General features: G+C 45.1%; 1 protein-coding gene across 4 annotated transcripts in view; it reads right to left on the bottom strand.

Annotated features, from left to right (window-relative positions):
• Window positions 1-24,682, bottom strand: part of MED15 (mediator complex subunit 15) — a 147,143-nt gene that overhangs the window by 73,054 nt on the left and 49,407 nt on the right. For 2 of the 4 annotated variants that reach the window (XM_082243759.1, XM_082243760.1), the window contains exons 8-9: window positions 20,719-20,907; window positions 8,205-8,321 (exon numbers count right to left, since the gene is read on the bottom strand). In XM_082243759.1, coding sequence (XP_082099885.1) covers window positions 8,205-8,321; window positions 20,719-20,907 — 306 coding nt within the window. The remainder of the gene's footprint in view (window positions 1-8,204; window positions 8,322-20,718; window positions 20,908-24,682) is intronic. The other 2 variants (XM_082243761.1, XM_082243762.1) reach the window with 2 other exon arrangements.

Genomic DNA, 24,682 nt, shown 5'->3' with positions numbered 1-24,682 from the left:
TACCAGAGTCGTTTTATTCAACCAGAACACTGGGGGATCCACTTTTGGTGGTACAGCCCACCTAGTGGACACTGCCTCCGCAAAGGGGTAACGGCGTGCAAAACGCTTAGGCACCACTAACATGTGCTTAACGCGCCGCCATTGATCATCCACAATAGTATGAAACAATTCTGGGCAAGGGAACACCGTGCCCAATTTACGGGATTTGCGGGAGCCAAAAAGACACCTGCTTACCTGGTGCTGTGGGTTCATCAGCCAATTTTAAAGTTTCCTGCACTGAAACTATCAGAGCTTCCACCAAAGCACGTTCCTGCACGATGGCTGAGGAGGACAGGTCCTCTTCACTGTCAGCACATTGTCAGAATGCGAGGACACCGACCCTTCAGGGTGATCTGCGTCTGCAGCGGCCATGTCTAGCTCAGAGTCTGAAGACCCTGCAAATCTGAAGACCCTGGGGGTGAGGGCGGAGGGCATTTGCGGCTGGCAGCACTAGCAATGACAAAATCTACCTTAGACATCAAATATTGCAAAAAAGCTGTAATCTCTGGCTAAGATTGAAAACCAGAAGGTCCCACAATCGCTCCCAGGAAATCTGCAGGTGAAATATTATCCTGAAACTCCATGTTACACAGTCCCACCGCTATAAGTGCGGGCTCACAATCCCTGGTTATTATAAGATAATAGAGTGAATGAAGAAAAACAGGGAACCCCAGGAAAACTTTACCAGACCACAGAGGAGACCTCCAGCACGATCTGTGCAAAAACAAAACTGACACTAACTGTACAGGAAGGAGAAGAAAACTCAGCCTCTATATTTTAAATAACCATGCCGCATGCCTGTCCAGCCTAAGGACCTCAGGAAAATGGCCGCTTATGCATTCTCAATGGGGAATTATAGAAAATGGCTGCTCATATAAATTAATGGGAATATAAAAATCATGATCCATAACAAAATGGCGGCGCCCACAGCGCGCCATGCGATTTCCAGGACCCCAAAAGGGGGCCCAGAACAATAGGCATCGTAAAGTCCCTGCCCAGGGGCCCACACAGGACAAGTCACCCCCCCTTTCAAATAAGCGCCACAACGGCCGCATTACTATCCCCCCCCCCCCAAACCAAGGTAAAAACCTTCTAGGGGAATGCCGAGGGGTACACAGGACTAGTCCTCCAAGGTGTCAGGGGACCCGAGGGAGCCCAAGGCATAACTATTCCAGGGAAGGGCCTACGTCCGCCCTGAGACCACCAGGGGATTTTGGGGGGGCAATTTACTCACCATACCACGGTACGAGGTGGGCCCCATTCTGAAACAGATCACCTCCCACCTGGAATGGAGGGTGCTGTCAGCCAAGGGGAAGCTTTGACTCAGGGTGTTCCAGGTCGTGTGCGTCCCAGCGAGACGGTCCACTTGCAGGCTCGGTCCCATTCGTCAGGGCACTGTCGTGGCGAGGCCTAGCTGTGGACTATAACCTGCTCATGCTCGCTGGCCAGGCTGGGAGATCTTAGGGATCTGGATTATCCAGTGCGAAACCTCAGCCGGCTGTTGCTTGTAGTTCCTCTGGCTCTTAGTGAAAATAAAAAAAAAATAAAAAAATCACAAACTAACAAACTTTCCTATAATAGCTAAGACCGAAGTCCCAGCAGGAAGCTAGGTCCTATTCCTTAAACTAGGCAGCAGAACCAAAACTGTTTGATAGCAGGGTGTGGAAGGTTATGCTTGCAAGGACAGCCCCCATAGGTGTGTGGTTAAGCTTTTTTCCTGCCTAGTGCTTATTCCTGATAGGAGGAGCATAACCCTATAGTCTCTGACTAGATGGAACTGTGTCTGTCGATGAACGATAGAGAAAGTGTAGTGTCAACTAAAAACAATAACACAACACTCAGAAGTGCCTGGCATGGGTGCTGCAGAGAGAATGTTAGATTTAGAACCATCTTCCTAAAGCCTGAGTAAGAGAAACATGGATGCTAGCAGTGATGAGACTGTACCCAGTGCCTGAATAATGCCTTAAGAAGAAATAGCATATAAACTTGTACTGTATTCACAATAAAATGCTTGACTGTTTCCTCAAGAGTAAAAATGACAAAGCAAAGCCAAAAGCTACCGCCATTTAGCTTACGATACCTTTACAATGGGGAAACAATCGTTTATAAAGCACCAAATGTTCAGTTACCTTGAGCTCACATTCTGTATCTGCAAACATCTGATTTCCTAGAGATATACACTGTGTGCGCAATTATTAGACAAGTTGTATTTTTGAGGATTCATTTCATTATTGAACAACTACAGTGGTCTCGGTCAATACAAAATGTTAATAAACCTAAAGTAAAATGTAAAAGTGAGGTTTTGGCTTTTTTAGGAGAATATCTATGTGTGCACAATTATTGAGCAACTATGTTTGTGCAGAATTATGTAACTAAATGAAAAACGAAAATGTTCCCATCTCACTTATTTTCCTCTGTTAAAGTGAGAATAATAAACAACTCAAAATTTACAAATAAACATTTCTGACATAGAAAAAAAAAAAAAAAAAAAAAAAAAAAAAAAAGAACGAACAACAGTTTTTTATAACCATTATAAGCCTTCCATTCATTGAATCTGCCAGTTTCTTGATCTGTTGACCATCAACTTTTTGTGCAGCAGCAACCACAGCCTCCGTAGCAAATCTCCCGTTTAAGAAGGGCCCACAAGTTCTCAATGGGGTTTAGGGAGTTGTAAAGTCAGAAGGTTTTTTATTTTAATGCATTCTATGCATTAAAATAAAAAGCCTTCTGTGTGCGCAGCCTTCCCAGCACCCCCTAATACTTACCTGAGCCCCATCTCTGTTCAAAGATGTCCACGGGCGCCATTGGCTCCAGCAGCTGTCAAAGTCAGTTGGGGGAGGAGAGAGAGAGTGAGATGAACCGTAGCTCCGTGTCTGAATGGATATATGGAACTGCTGTGGGGGCACTCAACAGGAGCAATGAAGAGGGCTGCCCTGTGCAAAACCACTGCACAGAGCAGGCAAGTATGACAGGTTTATTTTAAAAAAAATAAACACACACGTGACTTTACAATCACTTTGGGCCCGGTGAGGAAGGGGGCCTGTGTCATTCTTTCATCTTTACGGTCTTTAATGGCTAGCCAAGCAGTGGTACTTGAACTTCGATGCATGTGATAGAACATTGTCCTGCATAAATATCATGGTCTTCTAGAAATATGCAGAATTTTTCCTGTACCACTGCTTGAAGATTATTGGTCTTCTAAAAATTGTCAGTAGGTTTGGGGGTTGATTTTGAGTCCAACTTCACCCCGGAAAAGGTCCAGCTAGCTCATCTTTATTAATGCCCGCCTATACTAGTACCCCACTGCCACCTTGCTAGCATCTGAGTCTAAGTGGAGCTCTGTGACCGTTACAGATCCAGCCACAGACCCATCCATCTGGTCCGTCAGGAGTCCCACATCTCATCAGCCCATTAAACCTTTGAAAAATCTGTCTTCAGATATTTATTGGCCCGGTCTTGACGTTTCAACTTGTGTATATTGTTCAGTGGTGGTCAGGTTTCAGCCTTCCTTAGCTTGCCCATGTCTCAGACAGGGTTCATACACATTTTTACCAAAAAATTCCATGACTTTTCCCATGACTTCACGTAAATATTCATGACCTAATGTTTCATGAAATGTCAATGTATACATGTTAAATAAGAAGAAAATCCATGTAACACCCAGCATATTTTTACTAAAATAAATGACAAGCTTTGTAGTGTACAGTACCTCTGCAGTTAGGGTTTTGTTTCTAGATACTGCGCTACTCAAAACGGTCCCTTGTTTTACAGTGGATGAGATGGAAGCACCGTTGACGCAGCTGGGAGCCGGTGTCACTTCAGGCGCACAAGTGAAAAAGCCAGCAATCGGATTGGAAGCTGTCGAGCATGCAGCTGCAGACTGGTGCTTTGCACCTTTAGCGTGGCTAGACAGCGCTGCCTCTCCCATGTTCGAAATGTTAAATGTTTTACGACACAGTGCCAACTTAGCACGTCCCGGGTCCTGATCTTTCTCCAGCCACCTTTCATACTTTTCATCATGAAGCCATACATTTTTAAAGCTGCATTTCCCTGGCATTGCTACACACTAACTTTAGCTGAAACTGCGTTACCCCCATAAAGTTACTATTTAATATGACCAATATAATGGAGAAAGACGATTAATGGGCGCTCCTGCTTGGGGATAAAGCTTCAGTTCAGGCAGTCATGAAGGTGCAGCCGGACTGGTATGGATGGCACAGATGCACAAATGCGGCACTTACTCTTTGTTAGATCGAAGCCACAGTCCCACGAACAGGCAGAAAAGACAGAAAGGCGCCACTCAGTGGAGCAAATGCTTAATCATTTTATTGACACATTTTACATGGTGTAAGCATCTATCTGCATAGGAGGTAGGCGTCCTTCCTGGTCCACGGTTTTTCCCTGAGACTGGCCAGCAGCAGCCGAGCGATGACACTAGAGAACCAATCAGGGCACTAACTTCTGATCGAGGCAGCGATGAAGCGCATAGTCACTGGAGAGCCGCATGAACGTGATGACGCGGGGGGGGGAGAATTAACCGGTTTTGAAGCATGCGTGAACCGCCCCTTCAAAGACGCATGCTCCGAAACCGGTTACCGCACCCCCGTATCATGACGTTCATGCGGCCCTCTAGTGACTATGCGCTTCACCGCTACCTCGATCAGAAGTGAGTCCCCTGATTGGATCTCTAGTGTCATCTCTCGGCTGCTGCTGGCCAGTCTCAGGGAAAAACCGCGGACCCAGAAGGACACCTACCTCCTATGCAGATAGACGCTTAGCCTGGGTTCACACTAGTGATGGAAAGTTTGATTCTTAAAAGAATCGGTTAATTTCAAACCTACTCACTGAAATGAACCGATTCATGAATCAAATCTTCAGTTCACTTTCGGAGTCTGCTGACAAGCAAGTGAACCGAAGCTCTTACTCAACCCGAAGTAAGGGTGAGTCAGAGCTTCGTTTTACTTGTTTGTCTGCAGACTCAGCAAGTGAACTGAAGAATCAATACAACAACCCCTGTGTAGTGTGCACCATAAACATAAAACTAACCCACAGAGCTGACATTCTAATAAAGACATTCTAATAATATTCCAGTCATTAAAAATATTTGATATTGTTTTATACATATTTTTTTTTTTAAATTCCGTTTGTAAATGTGTCTAAAGGGTTAAATAATAAACCCTTTGTCTGTGCCTTAGCACTGCTGCCGCATGATTAATGCTTTAGTGTTTTGTTCTAATGGTGGTGAATGATTATTTTACTGTACTCTGTTAAACGATTCTTTCAGTGTGTGTTCGGTTCTTATAACCAAGTCTTTCACTCAGTAATTGGTCTGGTGTGAGGACTCGGAACTGTGATAGGCTTCTTTGCACTTTCCAGCATGTCAGTGTGCTGGGAGCGTCTGATGGTTGCACGGCGGAGCTAAACTCTCACTCTAGGATCAGGATTACCAGACCTGTCTCTCTTATTCAGTGACTCTCAAATGAAATGTTTTATTCCGAGTCAGTTCAGTGAGATGAAAATAATCAATTCAAAAGAACGATTCGTTCATGAACTTACTGTCACCTACATGTAATTTCTATGTCACTGTGTCAATAAAATGAATTATATCTGCTCCACAGTGGTGCCTTTCTCTCTTTTCTGCATATGAACAAATTCCATGACTTTTCCAAAACTTTGTGGGGTTCAGTCATTTTCAAAAATTTCCCAGGCCTGGAAAGTGCCATGTCAAAATCCCATGATTTTTCCAGGAATTTCATGACCATACGAACCCTGCTCAGAGCACTGAACACCTTGTACTTCTTGACACTCCATGTAGGTTGCAGCTATGGAATATGACAGCACTGGAGGATAATCAGTTCCTGGTAGCTTCAGGTTTGATCTTTGGCAGTTAATTTGCATCTTTTTTTCTCAACACATTTCTTGCGACCCTGTTGACTATTTGCAACAAAACGTTTGATGGTTCTGGGATCACACCCCAATGTCTTAGCAATTTCTAGAGTTCTGCATCCCTCCAAAATTCTTTTTACAATATTTGACTTTTCAGAGGGAGTTAAAAAGCTTGTAAACTCATATAAAAAAAAAAAAAAAACCCCACACAAACCCCCCCCCCTGCAAGACAAAGGCATAATGAGCTAGTATGCATACTAGTTCATTATGTAATACTTACCTTTGAATTAGGCTGTTCCATCAGCGCCCACACACCACTGACATTTTCCCCATAGATTCTCCTGGGTTTGCGGGTTGCGATTAGTCGGAGCGGTGGTGACGTCACTCCCAGGCATGCGCACGAGAGCTGCTGCTCACGGCACAGGGCTCGGAAGGAACAGCACCCGTGGACATTCCTTCAGAGCGCATACGCCAGTGATGTCACTGGCTGCATGTCATGTAAAGATCTCCTAAACGGTACACGTTTAGGAGATCTTTACACTACCTATAGGTAAGCCCTAATATAGGCTTACCTATAGGTACATGCTTCAGAGGAAGTTATACTTCCTCTTTAAATCTTTTTTTGCCCACGAAAAAGAAAGCTGCCTAATAATTATGCACACTTTGATATAGGGTCTTGATGACCTTAGGCCACACCCTCCCTCATTACACAAATGTATATCACCTAAAATGCCCAAATCCAATAGGCATTTAGGTTTATACAGCTTGGAGTTCTGCAATAAGCATAAAAATGATTTTGTCAAAATACTCACTTGCCTAATAATTGTGCACACAGTGTAGACAAACAGAATGTCATTAAAGATTTATGTACTGACCATCTCCCAGTTAATGCATAATTTAAGGATATTGAAATCAAAAATAAGAATGTAATTTAATTTATTGCAACTTAATATTCCTTAGATATGGTGGCTGCAATCATTTTCAATTTACAGGCTGTGTACATTTTTAGTAAAGTCAGAAATTACCTATTGATCTTGCCATAAAAGTCATTTTTATTTCACTTCCTGGGAACTAGGAAAAAAAAAAACATTCATTTTTTTTTTTTAAGTTCCCTTTTTTAACCTACTTATCCCATCAACCTGCATGACATGGACACGAACAAAGAAGTAATTGGTCTAGCTTGGATAACAATGGCTGCCTCCAAATACAGTGAAGTTAGTGTAGCCACCCTAAGTCGGTTGACACTATGGCGACACGACTTCGGGGCGACTTGAACAAGTCGCCGTGCACCGCGACTTCGGCGCGGCTTGCACTTACTTCACATAATGGAAGTCAATGCAAGTCGCTCCAACTTCGGCCAAAAGTATTGCAGGAAACTTTTTCTAAGTCGGAGCGACTTGAGTCGCTCCTATTAGAACGGCTCCCATTGCACATAATGGAGCACTAAGAAAGGAAGTGATTACCAGGTGAAAATAAACAAAACAAAGCCTGAAAAATATAAACCAATGTAGCCATGACATCAAGGAAATGGTAAGCTAAAGTGCTTAACATTTTTTTTGGGGGGGGGTTTAGATTTGATTTCAGCAAAACATTACACATTGCTAGTGGACATCTCCATACTGACCTGGTTTGATGACAATTTTTCAAGCGAACATTTATTCACCCATCACTTTCTAAGGCGATCATTGCACATGTTAAATTAAATGGTCAGAATCTTCTATATAGATAGAATATTTAGAAGCGGTGTATGAATGCTTTAAATGATTTGTGAAAAGCAACTTTATTTTTTTGCTGAAGAACAAAGATTGCACAAATGTAATATTCTAAGCAGCAGATCGGGTGGGGTTAAAAAAAAAAAAAAAGAAAATCATTGCAACAACCAGGAGAAATGCCACTTCATTGACCAATTCTACAGTTCGACTCTAAAAGCTGTAACAGGAAGCATAGGTTTTCAATTCATCAAATGGGAAAGCTATGTCTGATATAGTGTTGTATGGTTTAGTCAACTGTTAATTTGCAACATGAATTCTATACTAAACAAAGCAATCTAAATAGTAAGAAAAAAAGCAAAAGCAAACCACACTCTATAGTTCTAGAGGAACATGCACAATAAACATCAAAATCCAACAGAAGCAGAACAATCTAAATCTACATGAGACATAGTTAAAAATGTCACAAAGAAAAATTCATATCAGAATAAGCAGATCAAGGCAGCCAACCCAGGAGAACAGATTCCTAAGGGCTTGTCATAGCTCTAGCACCCACAAGTCAGTCAATACCTGTGGGATCTGCTGTCCTCCCATAGGGATGGAGCTTGGAGGCGTGTCAGATTCAGTGGTGGGCGTGAACCGCGACCTTATTGTCATCCCACCTCGAGTCATAGATGCGGTGATCATCTTTGGAGGACAGAGGGACAACAGACAAAAGTAAAACAAGAAATGCAGTGCAAGTGGTGAAAGGGAAAGGTATGCATGCACAAAAAGCCAAAAAGGGCAGGGAACCCGGGAACACCCTACAAACTAAAGATAGCATTCTACAGCACCCCAAGCATAGAACACTTCTAATAAGAGCTTGCAGATCACAGCAGAGTCAAAAGCACAGCCCCAGAGCATCCTCATATGTCTGCGTTTTCTAATACTTAATGACAAAGTTTTTCTGTCAAACTTTTTTAGAAGCTTCAAAATTACCTCAAAACATTAAAACATGAATTTATTTAATCACACATTTAAGGACACGGAGCAGCTCTATTAATCCTTACTCACTAGGTTATGCACCACCTACAGGTAATTGGACACCGACGAAAAGACAGGTAGTCCTCTCCTATATAACCCCTCCCATACAGAAATTACCTCATTTTTTTTTCAACAGTGTCTGTGCAGAGAGTTGTACCTCAGTGACCATCAGCTTCAATGTTACCAGATCTTAACGGTTCTCACTGGCCTGACAGAATCCTTTGACGCTGCGTCGCTTGTGGCATCTATGGCCTGCCCAACGTCTGGGGCTGTACATGCACAGCGATGAGGTCAGAAGGGTGGGACAGCATGGTGGCACCCATATTGCTGGTGTGGGAGGACAACATTATATGCACTGAGGGAAAGGCAGCAACAATACCAGCGGCAGCAGCAGGAGCAGTGGGGCTGCTGAAAGAGGAGGCACAGGGTACGCTGGCAGCTGGAGTGTTATTTCCTAGGGTAATCAGGAAACTTTTTTTTTTGCAAGTATTCTCTAAGCCGATTTGGACAGCTGCTTAGCAAAGGTAATATTGTCCATATCAGCATTGTCTATATCTTCTAAAAGGCAGAGAAGGGGAACACAGAGGGCATGGCTCACCGGTACCTTTGTCAGGTCAAGAAGACTCTAGACATAGCCCCCGGTGTAACTTCCCCTGAGGGTCAGGGGGGTCTCAAGTGGCTCAGACCCCTTTCCCTCCAAGAGAACTATGGCTATTTTGAGGACACCTGCTTCTGTAACTATAGAGGATTTGTTGTCTGCCTTAGTGGAACTCTTTGGGAGACCCATTACAGTGGGTTGAGGTGAGAGGAGAATTTGCCTATCTTTTGGGTGTAGGAGGAATTGGTCGACGATGAGCATGACTCAGATGGTGGGGGGCTCTAAGGAGGGGAAAGGAGAAGCCTCTTCAACTGGGGACTCTGACCCCAAGGAGCCCCAGGGTTGGAGTTTAACTCAGACCCAGAGGGCATCTGAGTTTTCATGTTGAAATGGTCCACTCTGGTCTGAAGTTGCCTTTTTCCTGGTCATCTATGAAGGTTTTACCATTGGGGTAATGACGGCCGCCACAGCATCCCCAGTCATTTCCTTGACACCTTCACCTCAACGAGGTTGTGTAGGCTTATTGGACTCACTCCAACAAGGTCTTCTTGCCAACAAAGTCATTCACTCAGCTATACCCCATCAAGGAAGATCTCGAAGAATTGGAGTAGGATCTGTGTGGATGCAGCAATCTCTCATCTCAACTGGATTTTTGTCTTACCGTAAAATCCTTCTCTCTGAGGTTCACTGACTGACACAGCTCCATGTCGTCAGACCATTGGGCTTTATGCTGCTCTCTCTTCTGGAGTAGGACTAGGCGGGAACCTTTTTGGTTAAGCCCCTGGGGCAGTCCCAGAGGGTATATCATCACTTCCTGCTATAGGACTCCAGTTTGTAACAAGCAGTGTCAGAAGAACCAATAACACAACCCAAGAGAGGGGCGGGTGCTGTGTCCGTCAGTGAACCTCAGAGAAAAGGATTTTACGATAAGACAAAAATCCAATTCTCTTTTGTTCATTGACAAACACAGCCCCATGTCTTCAGACCACTAGGATGTCCCAAAGCAGTGTCAATATGAGGGGTGGGAAAAAACACAGCAATACGAAGAATTCCCAACAAGACTAAACATAGCCAACCAGGTAAAAACAGGAGCTCAACTAACAAGAGCTCACCACTAGGAAAAAAAAATTACACCTTCAAGAAAACGGAAGCCTCAGCAACCGCAACCTGCAAAACTTTGCGGCCAAACGCCGCATCCGAAGATGCAAGTACATCCATCTTATAAAACTTTGTGAATGTGTGTACAGATGACCACCGCCTTGCACACCTGAACCAGTGACGCCTGGTAACGGAAGGCCCAGGAGGCACTAAGCGCCCTTGTAGAATGCGCTTTAACAGGAAAAAGAGGAACCAGACACTTAAAAAAATAGGCCCCCACCACCATCTACCTGATCCACTTGGAAATGGTCACAGCAAACGCGGCCTGTCCCTTACGAGGTCCATTCATAAGAACAAAGAATCGGATTTTCAAATTGGTTTAGTCACCGCTAGGTACACCCGAATAGCCCTTACCAGATCCAAGGAATGTAAGGCAATTTCCTTAGGATGTTTCCGCTTAGGACATAGGGACGGTAACACAATATCCGCATTCAAATGAAACCCCGGGACAACCTTAGGAAGGAATGCCTGACAGGGTCGCAACACCACTTTGCTCCTATGAATCACCAGGTAAGGCGACTGACAGGACAACTCCGTCAACTCAGACACCCAACGTGCGTAAGTAATAGCTACTAAGAAAGCCACCTTCTGTGACAGAGGGAGCAGAGGAAGTTCTTGAATATTTTCAAAAGGAGGCTTTGAAGCACCAACCGTACCAAATTGAGATCCCACAGAGGCACCAGGGATTGCACCGGAGGAGGCAGATGGCGAACTCCCTGCTTAAAAGTGTGAACCAAGGACTTCGCCGCCAACGGCCTTTAGCCAAGGAGGAAATCTGGCCCTTGATGGTGCCCAGAGCCAAACGTTGATCTACACCCAATTGTAGAAACTCCAACAGCGAGACACAGAATGGGAGCAGGGAACGGGGACCCCGAGACCCACACCAAGTAATGTACGCCTTCCAAACTATGATAAACCTTCCTGGAAGTAGATTTCCTAGCTTTTAACAATGTAGGAATCACCGAAACCGACAGCCCTCTGTCCTTCAGCACCTGGCTTTCAATAGCCAGGCCGTTAAAGCCAATGACCGTAAAGCAGGATGAAAGATTGGTCTGAGACAGAATTTTCCAAGGGAAGTCTGCTACCAGACTTACCAGGCCTGCGTAACAGGATCGGCAGGCTAGGCTAGTCTGGTGCCATCAGAATGACTGGAATCCCCTATACCTTGATTCTGCGTAGCAGTCTCGACAGAAGTTGTATTGGAGGAAGGCCGTAAATAAGACGATACTGAAGGGGTCACCAGAGTGTCTGCCAGAGGATCCCGTGACCTTTGAAACGAACCTCAGCACCTTCCTTTGAGACGGGAGGCAAGCAGGTCCACATCGGGAGTCCCCCACCGAAGACATAGTTGATGAAATACCTCCGGATGAAGACACCATTCTGCCGGATCCAACGTCTGCCGACTGAGATAGTCTGCTTGCCAATTCTCTACCCCCGGAATGTGCACAGCAGAGAGGGCCAGAACATATCGTTCTGCCCACTGCAAGATACCGGCCACTTTCCGGCCCGCCAGGGCACTCTTTGTGCCCCCTTGATGACTGACATATGCCACAGCCGTAGCATTGTCTGATAGTATCCACACAGGGCATCCCTGCAGACAATCCATCCATTGGAACATACAAAACCTGATCGCCCGAATTTCCAGGATGTTGATCGGCAGCCTGGACTCCTTCCGAGTTCAGTCACCTTGGGCCTAACGCACACCCAAGACACCTCCCCATCCGGACAGACTAGCATCTGTGGTGATTACAGGGAAAGAAAGGATTTCCCCAGACGCAGGGCCACCATAGAATTTCCCCAGACGCAGGGCCACCATAGAATAGACTTTCTTGAAACCAGACTCAACAGGATCAGATTGTCCAATGACAGCAGATCCTTGTTCCATTTGGCCAGAAACTCTCTTTGCAGAGGTCTGGTGTGGAACGGTGCAAACGGAACAGCCTCGAAGTTAAAAACCATCAGACCCAGCACTTGCATGCAAGTTCTGAGTGATGACCGATGGTTGGACAACAGGAGCCAAACCGCATCCTGTAGCTTCAGAAGTTTTGTCTTAGGAAGAAACACCCGGGCTGACGCTGAATCTAGAATCAGCCCCAAGTAGTCCAGCTTTGTGGACGGAGTCAGTGCCCACCCGAACTCCAGTAGAGTTCGCACAGAAATTTCCAAGTTGGCTTCTAGAGCCAAGGAACACTGCACACAGAAGCAGCTCGTCCAGGTAACCCAGTTCTGCGATCCCTTTCTGCCGAAGCAAGGCCAGAACTGGGGCCAAAACCTTTGTAAACACCTGAGGAGCTGAGACGAAACCAAAAAGGTAACGCCACAAATGGATAGTGCTCCTCACCCACGGCAAAACGAAACGCTGATGCCTGACATATATTGGAATGTGAAGGTAAGCGTCCTTGAGATCAATAGAAGCCATAAGATCTCCCTAATGAACGAAAGCTACTACTGTGCGGATGGACTCCATCCAAAATTTCTGAACCCGCACAAAGAGGTTTAGAGCCTTAAGATCCAAGATTGGACGAACCTTGCCTTCCTTTTCGGGAACTGTAAACAGGTTTGAATAAAAACCGTGAACCTGTTCAGTCTCTGGAACCGAGAAACAAAAACTTTTGCTAACAGGTTCTGCACTGCTCCGTAGAGGCCCTGTAGCTGCTCTGGAGACAGGCTTAAGTTGGAAGGAAAGAACCTTGCAATCTTGTAACTGAACCAAATCAGCTTGTGGACCCATTTGTACTGAATGAGCAAGGTCCATGGATCCGGAAAAAGATGAAGACCTCCCCCCCAACCCCAGATGCAGGTGAGGCTGCCCCTTCAGGCTGGTGAAGGCTCGTCTTCAGAACCAGAAGTGCCCGCCTTGGAATTACCATTCCAGGGTCTCTTGGCGCCTACCGCAAAGTAACGGGTGGATCTCAAACCCTTTTGCTGCGATCTAGACAGACAAAAAGGGCCGCTTGTGAGCCGAGAAGAATGGACCACGTTTATGACAAGGTTCCTTGCCCCTCGCAACCAGTGGAAGTAATGTACTCTTACCTTCCGTAAGACCCTTAATGATCTCTTCCATAGAGGCACAGAACAAACGGTCACCTACAAAAGGAAGATCAGTCAGCACCTTTTTAGAAGCCTGGTCGCCCAACAAGTACTTCAACCATATCATGTGGTGAAGGATCACCGCCGTCACAGAAACCCTGATGGCCAAGGTGGCCGCATCCAAGGATGCATCACAAAATTTGCTGTAACTCCTGGATCAACTGATCCGCCAGCTCAGTAGGGTGTTCACTCCCTTCCAGATCCTGGCGTAAAATCTTAGAATCTTAGCCCATTCCATTAAAGTCTGGGATACCAAGGTGACAGCAAACACCAGTCTCAAAATTTAACCCCGCCACGGTGAAGAGGTACCGGACCAGAGCCTTAGCTCTCTTGTTCATGGGGTCCTTAAAGGATGGGAAATCCTCCACCGGTAACAGTGGGGCCTTATTTAACCTGGAAACCAAAGAGTCCACCGAACCAAAAAGAGTCCACCGACGGTGGAACCGTCAGTTTCTTCAGAAGAGACTCCTCAAAAGAAAATCTTCTAGTGAAACGCTTATGTATTCCAGCTATGCGTTTCGGGGTACCCCACTGACTAGTGGCAATCTCGTCAAAGTAGGCAGGAAAGGGAAACACCTTAGTCACCTTGGAAGATTTGCGGGTGCCAAATTGCACCGGCGTCGCAGACTCCGTCTCAGCTGAGTCCTCCAACTTTAACGTTTCCTGCACTGACACAAATAGGGCCTTCACCAGCACTTTTTCATGCGCAGCTGTGGAGGAGGACGACTTATCCTCCCCTATTAGAGCACTCAGCATGCATGGACGCAGACCCAGTGGGCTGACTCTCTTCCGTGGAGGCCAGATCCACCTCAGAATCTGAGAAAGCAGGCCTTTGCAGGGCCATATCTACTTTGGATGCTAGTGACTGCAGTGCTGCCATCGTGGCCGCCAAGGCAGACTGAGACACAGAGGGTCCCGCAGCTTCCAGGAGTGGATCAGGTGGTGATACGCGCTCTAGAGGCTCCATGGACAATATAGGGTTAATCAGAGCTGCGCCGTGCACAAATTTGAATAAAATTTGTTTTTGCAAAAGAAACCGTGCACCGCTGGAGCACCACAAGAATCAGCGCACCCGCGGCACAGAATACAGCAGAGGAAGGATAGTGTACCCCCCCCCCCACCCAGAGACTCACCACCCGAGCTAGAGAGCTCCAAACAGTCTGCCGGCCTGATACTAGAGGCCACCACAGCCCATCACTACATAAGTGTCGGTTCACACTATGGCGATCCGACTTCGGGGGCGACCTGTGAAGTCGCGTGCACCGCGACTTCGGCACGACTTGCACGGACTTCACATAATGGAAGTCAAAGCAAGTCGCTCCAATGTCGCCCCCCGAAGTAGTACAGGAATTATTTTCTAAGCCGGAGCGACTTGAGTCGCTCCTATTAGAACGGTTCCCGTAGCAGAGAATGGACCGCGACTTGTCAGGCTGACAAGTCGCCTGACAAGTCGCGGTAGTGTGAACCGGGACTAAGGGTAAAACATCAAACATGGCCGCTGGACTACACAAACATGGCCACTGAAGCCGGGAATACAGAATCCACGGCAAAATTGCAGGACCGCGCAGCGCTGCACGGAACCCTGGACCCCACGGAAAAACACAGACCCCAGGAGGGGAACCCCCCGCAGCACCCAGGTACGGACACCCCCAAAAGGAAGGCCGGCAGCGGCACCCACCCACTAGTTTTCCGGCCAAGCACGAGACAAACCCCCCCTTAGCCAAATACACCAATGCCCCCAAAGGGGCCGGGGAGGGCAGATGAGGGCATCTAGGTAGGGGGAATCCCGCCAAAGGAGAAGGGGTAAAAGCATGAGGGGAGGAGGAAGGACAGAGGAGAGGCCTACAATCCCCAGGGAGGGCCCGCGATCACCCTAGCAATTTCGTAAGAAAGGAGGGGGGGGGGGGGGGGACACACTACTCACCATACCACGGTCACCAGGCGGGCGCTACTCCCAGCAGTCCACTGCACCATCTTGGAATGGGGAAGCTGCGGCCTGAGGTACGCTGCGACTCTGATCGGGACTGCTGTCGTGACCAGGGCTATGTGACCACGCGAGGCAGTTCACTTGCCAGCCAGCCCCTGTCCAGTGGGGCTATGTCGCTGCCAACCTAGCGCAGAGCTAATAGTTGGATCGCGCTCGCAGGCCAGACTGGGAAGGCCATAAGGATCTAGAATATCCAGTGCATAGCTGACTGTTGATTGTAGTTCACACAGGAACAAAAATAATAAGGAAAAGTATAAAAATTCCATGTAAAAGGGAAACAAATGCCAGGACCACAGATCCCAGCAGAGAGCCAGGTCCTTACTCCTGACTAGGCAGAAAAAAAACTGGAGTACTATACTCCTAAAGAGAGAGCAGCATAAAGCCCAATGGTCTAAAGACATGGAGCTGTGTCCGTCAGTGAACGAAAGAGAAAAAAAGCTTTACATGCCCAGTCGATCACGTTCAAGGCTTTAAAAGGGTGGATCCAAAAAACGCCTGGAGACCCTGCTCAAGGCACAACTTTGGTGGGGGCTGCCTTACAGCCAGCAGATGCAGCAATTAGAGTCTGCCAGAGCTTTGAAATAGAACCATTAGGCAAAATGTTTTCTTTTTCATTAGGGAGAAAATAAAAGTTCTAATCGCGGTCTGTGCCCCTTGGTAGAGATTCACCATTACTGCCTGTCCCTTAGCCAAAACCGTAAATGAGAAGAAATTAACGGAATCCCTTGGGGCATAGGTCACCAGAACTAGTGTCCCCATCGGAAGATTTTTCCTCTATTACTTTTCTAGGGACAACCCAAACTTTGGGATTTTTTTTACATTCACTTAACAGTTAAACAAGGGTTTGGCAGATTTTTTCCTTGGGCTCTTCATTTTGCTGTGGATGACTTGAAGGATTTCATTCAGCAAATTTCACGATTGAGACTCTAGCCTGTACATCCACTCTGGATTTCCTGGCTAAAGTGTTGGTCTGCAGAGTTGCCCAGCAAGAAGCTATTGGCGCATTTTTATTTTCATAAAGAACTTCCGTTTGGGCCAAATTTCAAGAAGAAAATCCAGAACATTTTGGGAGGTAAAAGTTAACTTATCACTTCAGAAGGGTATGCACTCGGCCCAGAGGGGGAATGTTTTTTCTAGTTCAATACCTGTTTCCACGAGGCAGTCCTTTCATTGTGTTCAAGCTTTGGCATCCAGAGCAAAAGCTCAGGGCCAGTTCATCCTGGTTCTCCAAGCTGGTGAAACTGGACTGTTTCCCTCTCAATGAAGGGGTGCCACCGCTCGTTTGGGTGGGGGACATTTGCATGTTTTTGTGAAAGTTTGGATGGGGGAAGTAACCAACGAGAAGGGTTTGTTATACAAATGCTCATGGTTACAGGTTGGAATCCCAAAGTTTTCCCCCTCCACACTTGATGCTTTCAAATGTATTTATGAATCTGCAAAAAATAGTTACTTTTGCAGGCCCTTGAGCATCTCCTATCTAAGGCTCAGTTCACATGCATGCGTTTTGAATTGCATTCAATTCGCATGATATGTGGAATAACAATTTCCGTTGAAACTGTTCACATATATGCGGTGCATCCAGTGTGAATTTAAAACAAGTCCTGTGTGTTTTCCGAGTACTGTGGTTTGGTTCAGGTGCAAATTCCAGGCTCATTGGGTTCTATGGGACCACTTCTGAATTGCATGTGTTCAGGATTTCAGCAGGATTGCTCTCCTACTACAGGAGTTGACACCCGCTATATAGTATGCATTGGACAGCACTGAAATCTCAGCCGTGACAAATCCGGTCCTGAGCATTGCAAGTTTGCATTAGAACTGCATCAAAAATGCACCTGAACCACTAAATAAATGCTTTTTTTTTTTATTCGCAGTGAAAAAAACGATTCGCTCCAGACATGTGTGAATCCAGCCCTAGTAGTGATTATTCCAGTTCCAGAGAGCAAAAATTTGTGCTTTATACTTAATCCTTTTTATGATTTAAGTAGAAGTTTAAGTTTTTTAGCAAAAAAAAACTATTCAATAGCAAGGAATGCATGAGGCCATACAGTGCGATTAGAGGAGAAGCGTTTTAACCTCAGGCTGCGCAGGGGGTTCTTTACAGTAAGGGCTACAAGACTGTGGAATTCTCTGCCACAAATGGTAGTAACTGTGGGGAGTATGGCTACTTTTAAAAGACTCTTGGGCATACATCTCAAGGATAAAAACATTCAGGGGTATGGGAAATGATTCACACTGACGCATGTTGAACTGGATGGACTATTGTCTTTATTCAACCTCAACTAATATGTAACTATGGTTCCGAAGCTAAAGGGCAATATTCATCCTATATTGGATCTCAAGTATCGGGTTTCTCCAGGTACAAAGGTTTTGGATGGAATCAGTACGCAAGGTAGTGGCCTTGCATCATCCAGAGGATTTCCTGGTATCAGTGGACATAAGGAATGCTTGCTTGCATGCCTCGTTCTTTCCTCCTCACCTGACATTGCTACAATTTGCGATGGAGGATAGTCATTTTAAATTTGAGTTCAGACTATCTGCTGCACCTGGAGAGTTCACAAAAGGTCCTGACCCCGATTCTGGGCCTCCTAAGGTTCCAGTGGGTGCCTTTTCTGGGGTATCTAAATGATCTGCTTCTCAGGGAGCAACCCATTCATCATCTAGAGCGCAATGCATCTACCACTATATGCACTCTGGAGAGGTTTGGCTGAGTCATCAATCTCCAGAAATCGGCACTGGTTCCAGCCCAGCAATTGGAATAACCGGGCCTGCTCCCGGACACGGACCAGGTGAAAGAAATTCTCTGTCTAGAGAAGTGCCTTGAATTGAGGAACTAGGTGGCAGCTCTCTGGACCCTGAGGTATCCCTCAATTAGTCTCGGCATGAGAGTTTTGGTGAAGGTTGTGGCCTCATTTAAGGTAGTCCCCTTTGCTCAGTGCCACTTCAGGCCTCTGTACCAGTATGTTGAGGGCATAGGACACAGGGACGAAGTCACTCGATATTCCATTGCCCTTGCATCCCTGTACTCTTTAGTCCTTGAACTGGTGGCAGTCTCCCCAAAGACTGGGGACATTGAATTTATTTCTCCCATTTTCTTGGAATGTGCTAATGACAGGTACCAACTTGAAGGGGGGAAGGAAGTGCTGAATAGTCTTTCAGTATACGGGACTCCAACAGAAAGGCCCTTGCTCCAAAACTGTGGATGGTCTGTCTGGTACTCATGCACTGTTCAGATCAGCTGCAATGGCTACTGGTAAGGTTTCAGTTTGACAATGCTACACCCATGGCATAGATAAATCATCAAGGGACACTAGAAGCCAAGTAACCCAAAAGGAGGTGGACCTCATTTTGTAGTGGGCACAGCTCCATGTGCTTGCTCTGACCGCAGGTCCCATGTCAACAGTGAAGAACTGGCAGAACATCCTTGTGAGCAAGGATTAATAGAGCTGCTCTGTGTCCAATGACGTATGATAAAGAAAACTGGATTTTCCCTTACTTGTTAAAATCCATTTTTTGAAGTACATCATGGGACACAGAAGTCTCTTCCCTCTTTGCTGAAATGTATAGTTGGTTAGGAAATGGAGTACTTCCTCTATGGAAGGGGTTATATATTAAGAGGACTGTCTTTTTTTCCATTGTCCAATTACCTGTAGGTAGCATATAACCCTGTGAGTAAAGATAATAGAGCTGCTTTGTGTCCCTCGATGTACTCCAAGAAATGGGTTTTACAGTTAAGTCCAAAATCAAGTTAGTACCTGACATGTAACAGCAGATTTAATTTAAAGAAATTGCAGTCAACTTTTCTCGCTAAAAGAGTTAAAAAGACAACGAAGCAATTATTTAACCCATCAAACACATTCCACTGAATGCCAATCTGCTGGCAATCCATACATTATAGGACTATACATGACACATTTAAGGACCAAGTGGGACAAAATTTAACAAAAAAAAAAAAAGTGGACGTCTAGGCCATGCAGGAGAAGCCAACAAACACATGGAAAGTTATGTAAAATAAATAAATGGCTAATCTCCAAAATTCCAAATATCTTGCTTCAGCATTGCTGTAGCTTTTGCCCGATTTGAAAAAAAAAAATTCACGTGAACAATGAATGGAGTCAAAGCAAGTGGGAGGATGACCTGATGCAAATGTGGAGGGATTTTGAGATCAGTCACAAAGAAAGAGATACTGTCACCTACTCTGCTATAATGGTTTAGTCCACTACCAGCTGACAGACAAGCTTAATACAAGTGTGGTTACAAAAAAATAACATTAACCATCTATCTAACATGGTTAGGGCCTGTAACCCCTGTTAATGTATCAACCCTGAAAGTCCATTATCTATTACTTTATGAAGTACATGTGCAACGCATGTCCAAGCGGTTAGTTTGTTAGCCCAACCTGCATTGCTGTTTAGAATGATTTGAGCGATCCATAATGATCAGGACTGCAGAAGACTTCTCTACAACCAGCAGGCGTATTATTGCACCCAAAACCAAAAAACCAGCAGTGAAGGAGCAGTGCAAGTTAAATTAAACAAAATGTGAAATTATTTTAAACTTTTGCAATCAAATTCTTGCTAAAAAAGGTAGTGGTATTTTACAGCATTTCCCAACAACCCTATAGAAAGGCTCTGAGGTTCATTCTCAAAAAACGGGGCAGGGTTTATTAAAAATTGATGAGTTCTCATGGAAAAATGGGCATGTTGGGTAGATTAGGCATTGAAGGTGAAAGCCCAAATATGTAAAAAAAAATCCACTCTTGCAGTTAGTCACCCTCCCCCTGCACTGTACATTTGGGATGCTGCAGTGCGATCCCAGAAGGTCGCAATGCTGAAGGGAGCCAGCTGGCATAAGGAATAAGGTAAGAATTTGCACCTTAATCCTATGCCCCTTGACAAGAAGAGTAGCTAATCCTTACAGTGCTGAGGGTGGGGTGAGCAAGGTTGGACCTTTAAAGTTTTCCTGGAGTTGGCCCTTAATAGGCATCTCAAACCAAAATGTTTTATCTTAGTCTTAGATCAAATATGGAACCTGGTCCGGTTTTATTGCCGTCTGAGAGATTTTCCTTTCCTTTCTGACCTGAGAAAATGAGAGTATGAAGTTTCCATTAAGGGAAATGATTATTTTGGAGGGGTCTTCTTTACTACATAAACCTGCAATGCTGCTTCAAGTGGCATTAAACTGCAACTAAATAAAATTCCATGCAAAAAAAACACAGTAAATTCACTTACCTGGCCCGCCGCTGCTGCCATATGAGCTTGGGCAGCTTGCTGCTGAGCAGCCTGCTGCACCTGCTGTTGAGCTGCTTGCTGTGCTGCCTGCTGTTGCTGAGCTTGCTTTTCTGCCTGCAGCTGTGCTTGCGCTTGCTGTTGGGCTTGGTGAGCCTGTGCTTGTTGATGCACCTGCCGAGCTTGTACCTGCTGAGGAGATCAATAGAGATAACATCTGCTTAGCTTTGATCTACTAACAAGGAAAAACTTTTAAGAGCATTTTCTGAAGCATGCAGGAACCAGAATGCCAAATAACGCACGTTCAGAAGCTTTACCCGGTTTTGCTCAAAACCAGCAGAGTGTTTTTAATGTCTTATTGTTCGAGAACATTAAATTAGAATTCATTTCCTTTTGATTTTTTTTTTTTTTTTTTTTTAACTGATCAACAGAAAGCTTTCTTAAAGTGTCATTAAACCCCATCAATAAATACTGCATATATTACATGCTGTTCATACTCAGTCACTATGGGATTCGTTTTCTGTATTCTGGAAAAAAAAAAAAAAAAAAAAAACCTGGTTGATCCTGCTGCGCTCTATCCCTCCCTCCTGTCCATGTCCCAACTGCAGTTGAGGATTTTGCAGAGCAGTGTTGGCAGCTCTGCACATGCTCAGTTTTCAGAGTTTCTATGCAGAGCATTTCCTCCCTATCACATCTGAGCAGCCCATATGAGTATGGAGTCACACATGTGGACATATACACAGTGGTAATTGACAGCCCACTCTTTTCCTCCTCCATGCCCGCTAACCAGTTAAGCATTATGGGGGTATGATAATACATCTTAATTGATGTAGGTTTTACCCTCTTAGTCTAAGACACAGGCTGGAGGGGCATGACACAGCCTGTGACTAACAGAAATCCACCCTTACCGTGTTTTTGCCAAAAAATAAAGATTTGATTTCAAATACACTGCTCAAAAAAATTAAAAGAACACTTTTTATTCCGGTATAGCCTCAAGTCAGTTAAAGTGCTGGGATAATGATCTGGTCAGTTACATAGCAGAGGGGGTTGGTAAACAGTTCCAGCTGCTTTGGTGTTAATGAAATTAACAGGTGCACTAGATGGGCAACAATGAGACAACCTCCAAAAACAGGAAAGGCTTTACAGGTGGAGGCCACTAACATTTATTTTGTTCCCTATTCATATTTTCTGACTCATTTTCACTAGTTTTGCATTTGGCTAGGGTCAGTGTCACTACTGGTAGCATGAGGTGATACCTGGACCCTATAGAGGTTGCAGTCCAACTCCTCCAGGATGGCACATCAATATGTGCCATTGCCAGGAGGTATGCTGTGTCTCCCAGCACAGCCTCAAGAGCATGGAGGAGATTGCAGGAGACAGGCAGTTACTCTAGGAGAGTTGGACAGGGCAATAGGAGGTCCTTAACCCATCAGCAGGACCAGTATCTGCACCTTTGTGCAAGGAGGAACAGGATGAGCACTGCTAGAGCCCTACAAAATGCCCTCCAGCAGGCCACTAGGGTGAATGTCTCAGACCAAACAATCAGAAACAGACTTCATAAGGGTGGCCTGAGGGCCCGATTTCCTCTACTGGGCCCTGTGCTCACTACTGCCTGGCACCATGGAGCTCGATTGGCATTTTCCTTTGAACACCAGAATTAGCAGGCCCGCAACTGGCGCCCTGTGCTTTTCACAGATTTGAGCAGGTTCACCCTGAGCAAATGTGACAGATGTGAAAGGGTCTGGAGAAATCATGGAGAAAGCAATGCTGCCTGTAACATTGCTCAGCATGACTGGTTTGGTGGTAGGTCAGTGATCGTCTGGGGAGACATATCCATGGAGGGATGCACAGATCTCTACAGACTAGACAATGGCACACTGATTGCCATTAGATATCGAGATGAAATCCTTGGACCAACTGTCAGACCCTATGCTGGTGCACTACAAAGCCCAGCCTCATGTGGCAAGAATATGCAGCCAGTTCCTGGAGGATAAAAGGAATTGATACCACTGAATGGTGCATATACTTGCCTGACCTAAATCCAATAGAACAGCTCTGGGACATTATGTTTGGTCCATCCGATGCTGCCAGATTGCACCTCAGTCTGTTCTGGAGCTCAGTGATACCCTGGTACAGATCTGGGGGGAAATACCCCAGGACACCCTCTTTCATCTCATTAGGAGCATGCCACGTTTGCAGGCATGCATACAAGCAAGTGGGGGCCATACAAACTACTGTGTACCATTTTGAATTGCTGCAATGAAATTTCAGTGAAATGGACTAGCCTGCTGCATCATTTTTTTCACTTTGATTTTCAGGGTGTCTGAATTCAGCCCTCTGTAGGTTGATCATTTTCATTTCCATCAAATAATGTAACATCTTTTCGTTCCTAACACATTACCCAGTCCATATCAGTATAGAAATCCAGCATTTTCCCCATTGAGATCTGATGTGTTTTAAAACTGTTCCTTGAATTGTTTTAAGCAGTTTATATATTAGTATGACAATTTAAAAGTTTATTGATATTTAATTTTTACTCTGCATTCTAAAGGCTGCTTTTTTATTTTGTGTGTGACCAGCAGCAGAGGACTCCTGCCTATGCAGGCTGTGTGACAGTTGTATATTGTTTTAGAAAAAGGTACTTCAATGTTTTTATTATTAAAATAATTACAGTGCCATCATCCACATCCAGAAAGAGAACGGATAATGTATATGAAACAGTGTTTAGTATCACTTTAATCTCAAAGTGAAAATAAATTAAAATTACAAAGCAAAAAAATAACTGTATAAAAGCATATACCCCTTCAAGTAAAGCTGGCTAGATTTCCAAACGACTGTTCATAAGAACATTTGTACAAAGTTTTGTTTAAAATTCTTTGTGTGTTCAACGACTGCATAAATGTCGCACAAGAGTACTTAAAAAAAAAAAATTGTTTCCTTTAAGTGTCATTTAACTGAAAGCTTTAAATTTCATCCTAAGCTTTAAAATATTTCTTTTGACTATGTGTGCTAATGTTTCCTGCAAAAAATAGCTCAGAAGTTAATATCTAGGGGCCCCGCCATTACATCAGAGTTCCTTACTCTGGGTGGCAACACTATTCCAGCCAAACCACTGTGTTCTATGTTGCCACACTGTCTGTGTATACTTTAGTTTAACCCAGGGTGAATCCATGAACTTCCTTCTTCCCCCTCAGCTAACTCCCCTACATGACACTTTTTTTTTTTTTTTTTTTAAACAATATCAATAAAATATAACAAAAAGACCCCAGAAGCAATTCTTGATTGCACTCATAAGAAACCTGTATTAAAAAGTGCACAATATCTTTCATAATGATTTTGGTGCTTGGGGAAGAGTTTACGCATATTAACAGAGGCAGGGTTTATGTGGATTGACTGCTCCTGTCCCAGGTTGCAGGGTGTGACAAAAGCAGTCAAATTCACATAAACCTTGCCTCTCTGGTAATATGCATAAACTGCTCCCCAAGTTCATTTTAAAGATTTTTGTGTACTTTTAATACAGGCTGCTAATAAAAACCATCAAGCTTCAATTCTGGGCAAAAGACAAACACACTGCAGTGACATGTGAAGTACACGTCACACACAGGGAATGTGCTCCATCCTCATATTTCAAATTGACTCCACAAGTCAATAATGATCACGTGACTAACCTAGAAAAGTACTTAAAGCGGAGTTCCACCCAAAAGTGGAACTTCCGCTTTAGGGAGTCCTGACCCCCCGACATGCCACATTTGGCATGTCATTTTTTGGGGGGGGGGGAGCGGGTACCTAGTTTTGACAGGTACCCGCTCCCACTTCCGCTCGGAGCGCCGCGGCGCCCTGAGCGGAAGTTCTCCCCTCCCCCTCCCTCCCTGCAATCTTCTGGGACACGTCAGAGGTCCCAGAAGATTGCCGGCCAATCACGGCGCGCAGCGCGACTCACGCATGCGCAGTGGGTACCCGGCTGTGA

The sequence above is a fragment of the Pelophylax lessonae genome, assembly GCF_965119305.1.
Source record: "Pelophylax lessonae genome assembly, chromosome: 1".
Classification (NCBI taxonomy): Eukaryota; Metazoa; Chordata; class Amphibia; order Anura; family Ranidae; genus Pelophylax; species Pelophylax lessonae.
Note: the sequence above shows the minus strand (reverse complement) of the source record. Positions and strands in the feature narration are given on the sequence as shown.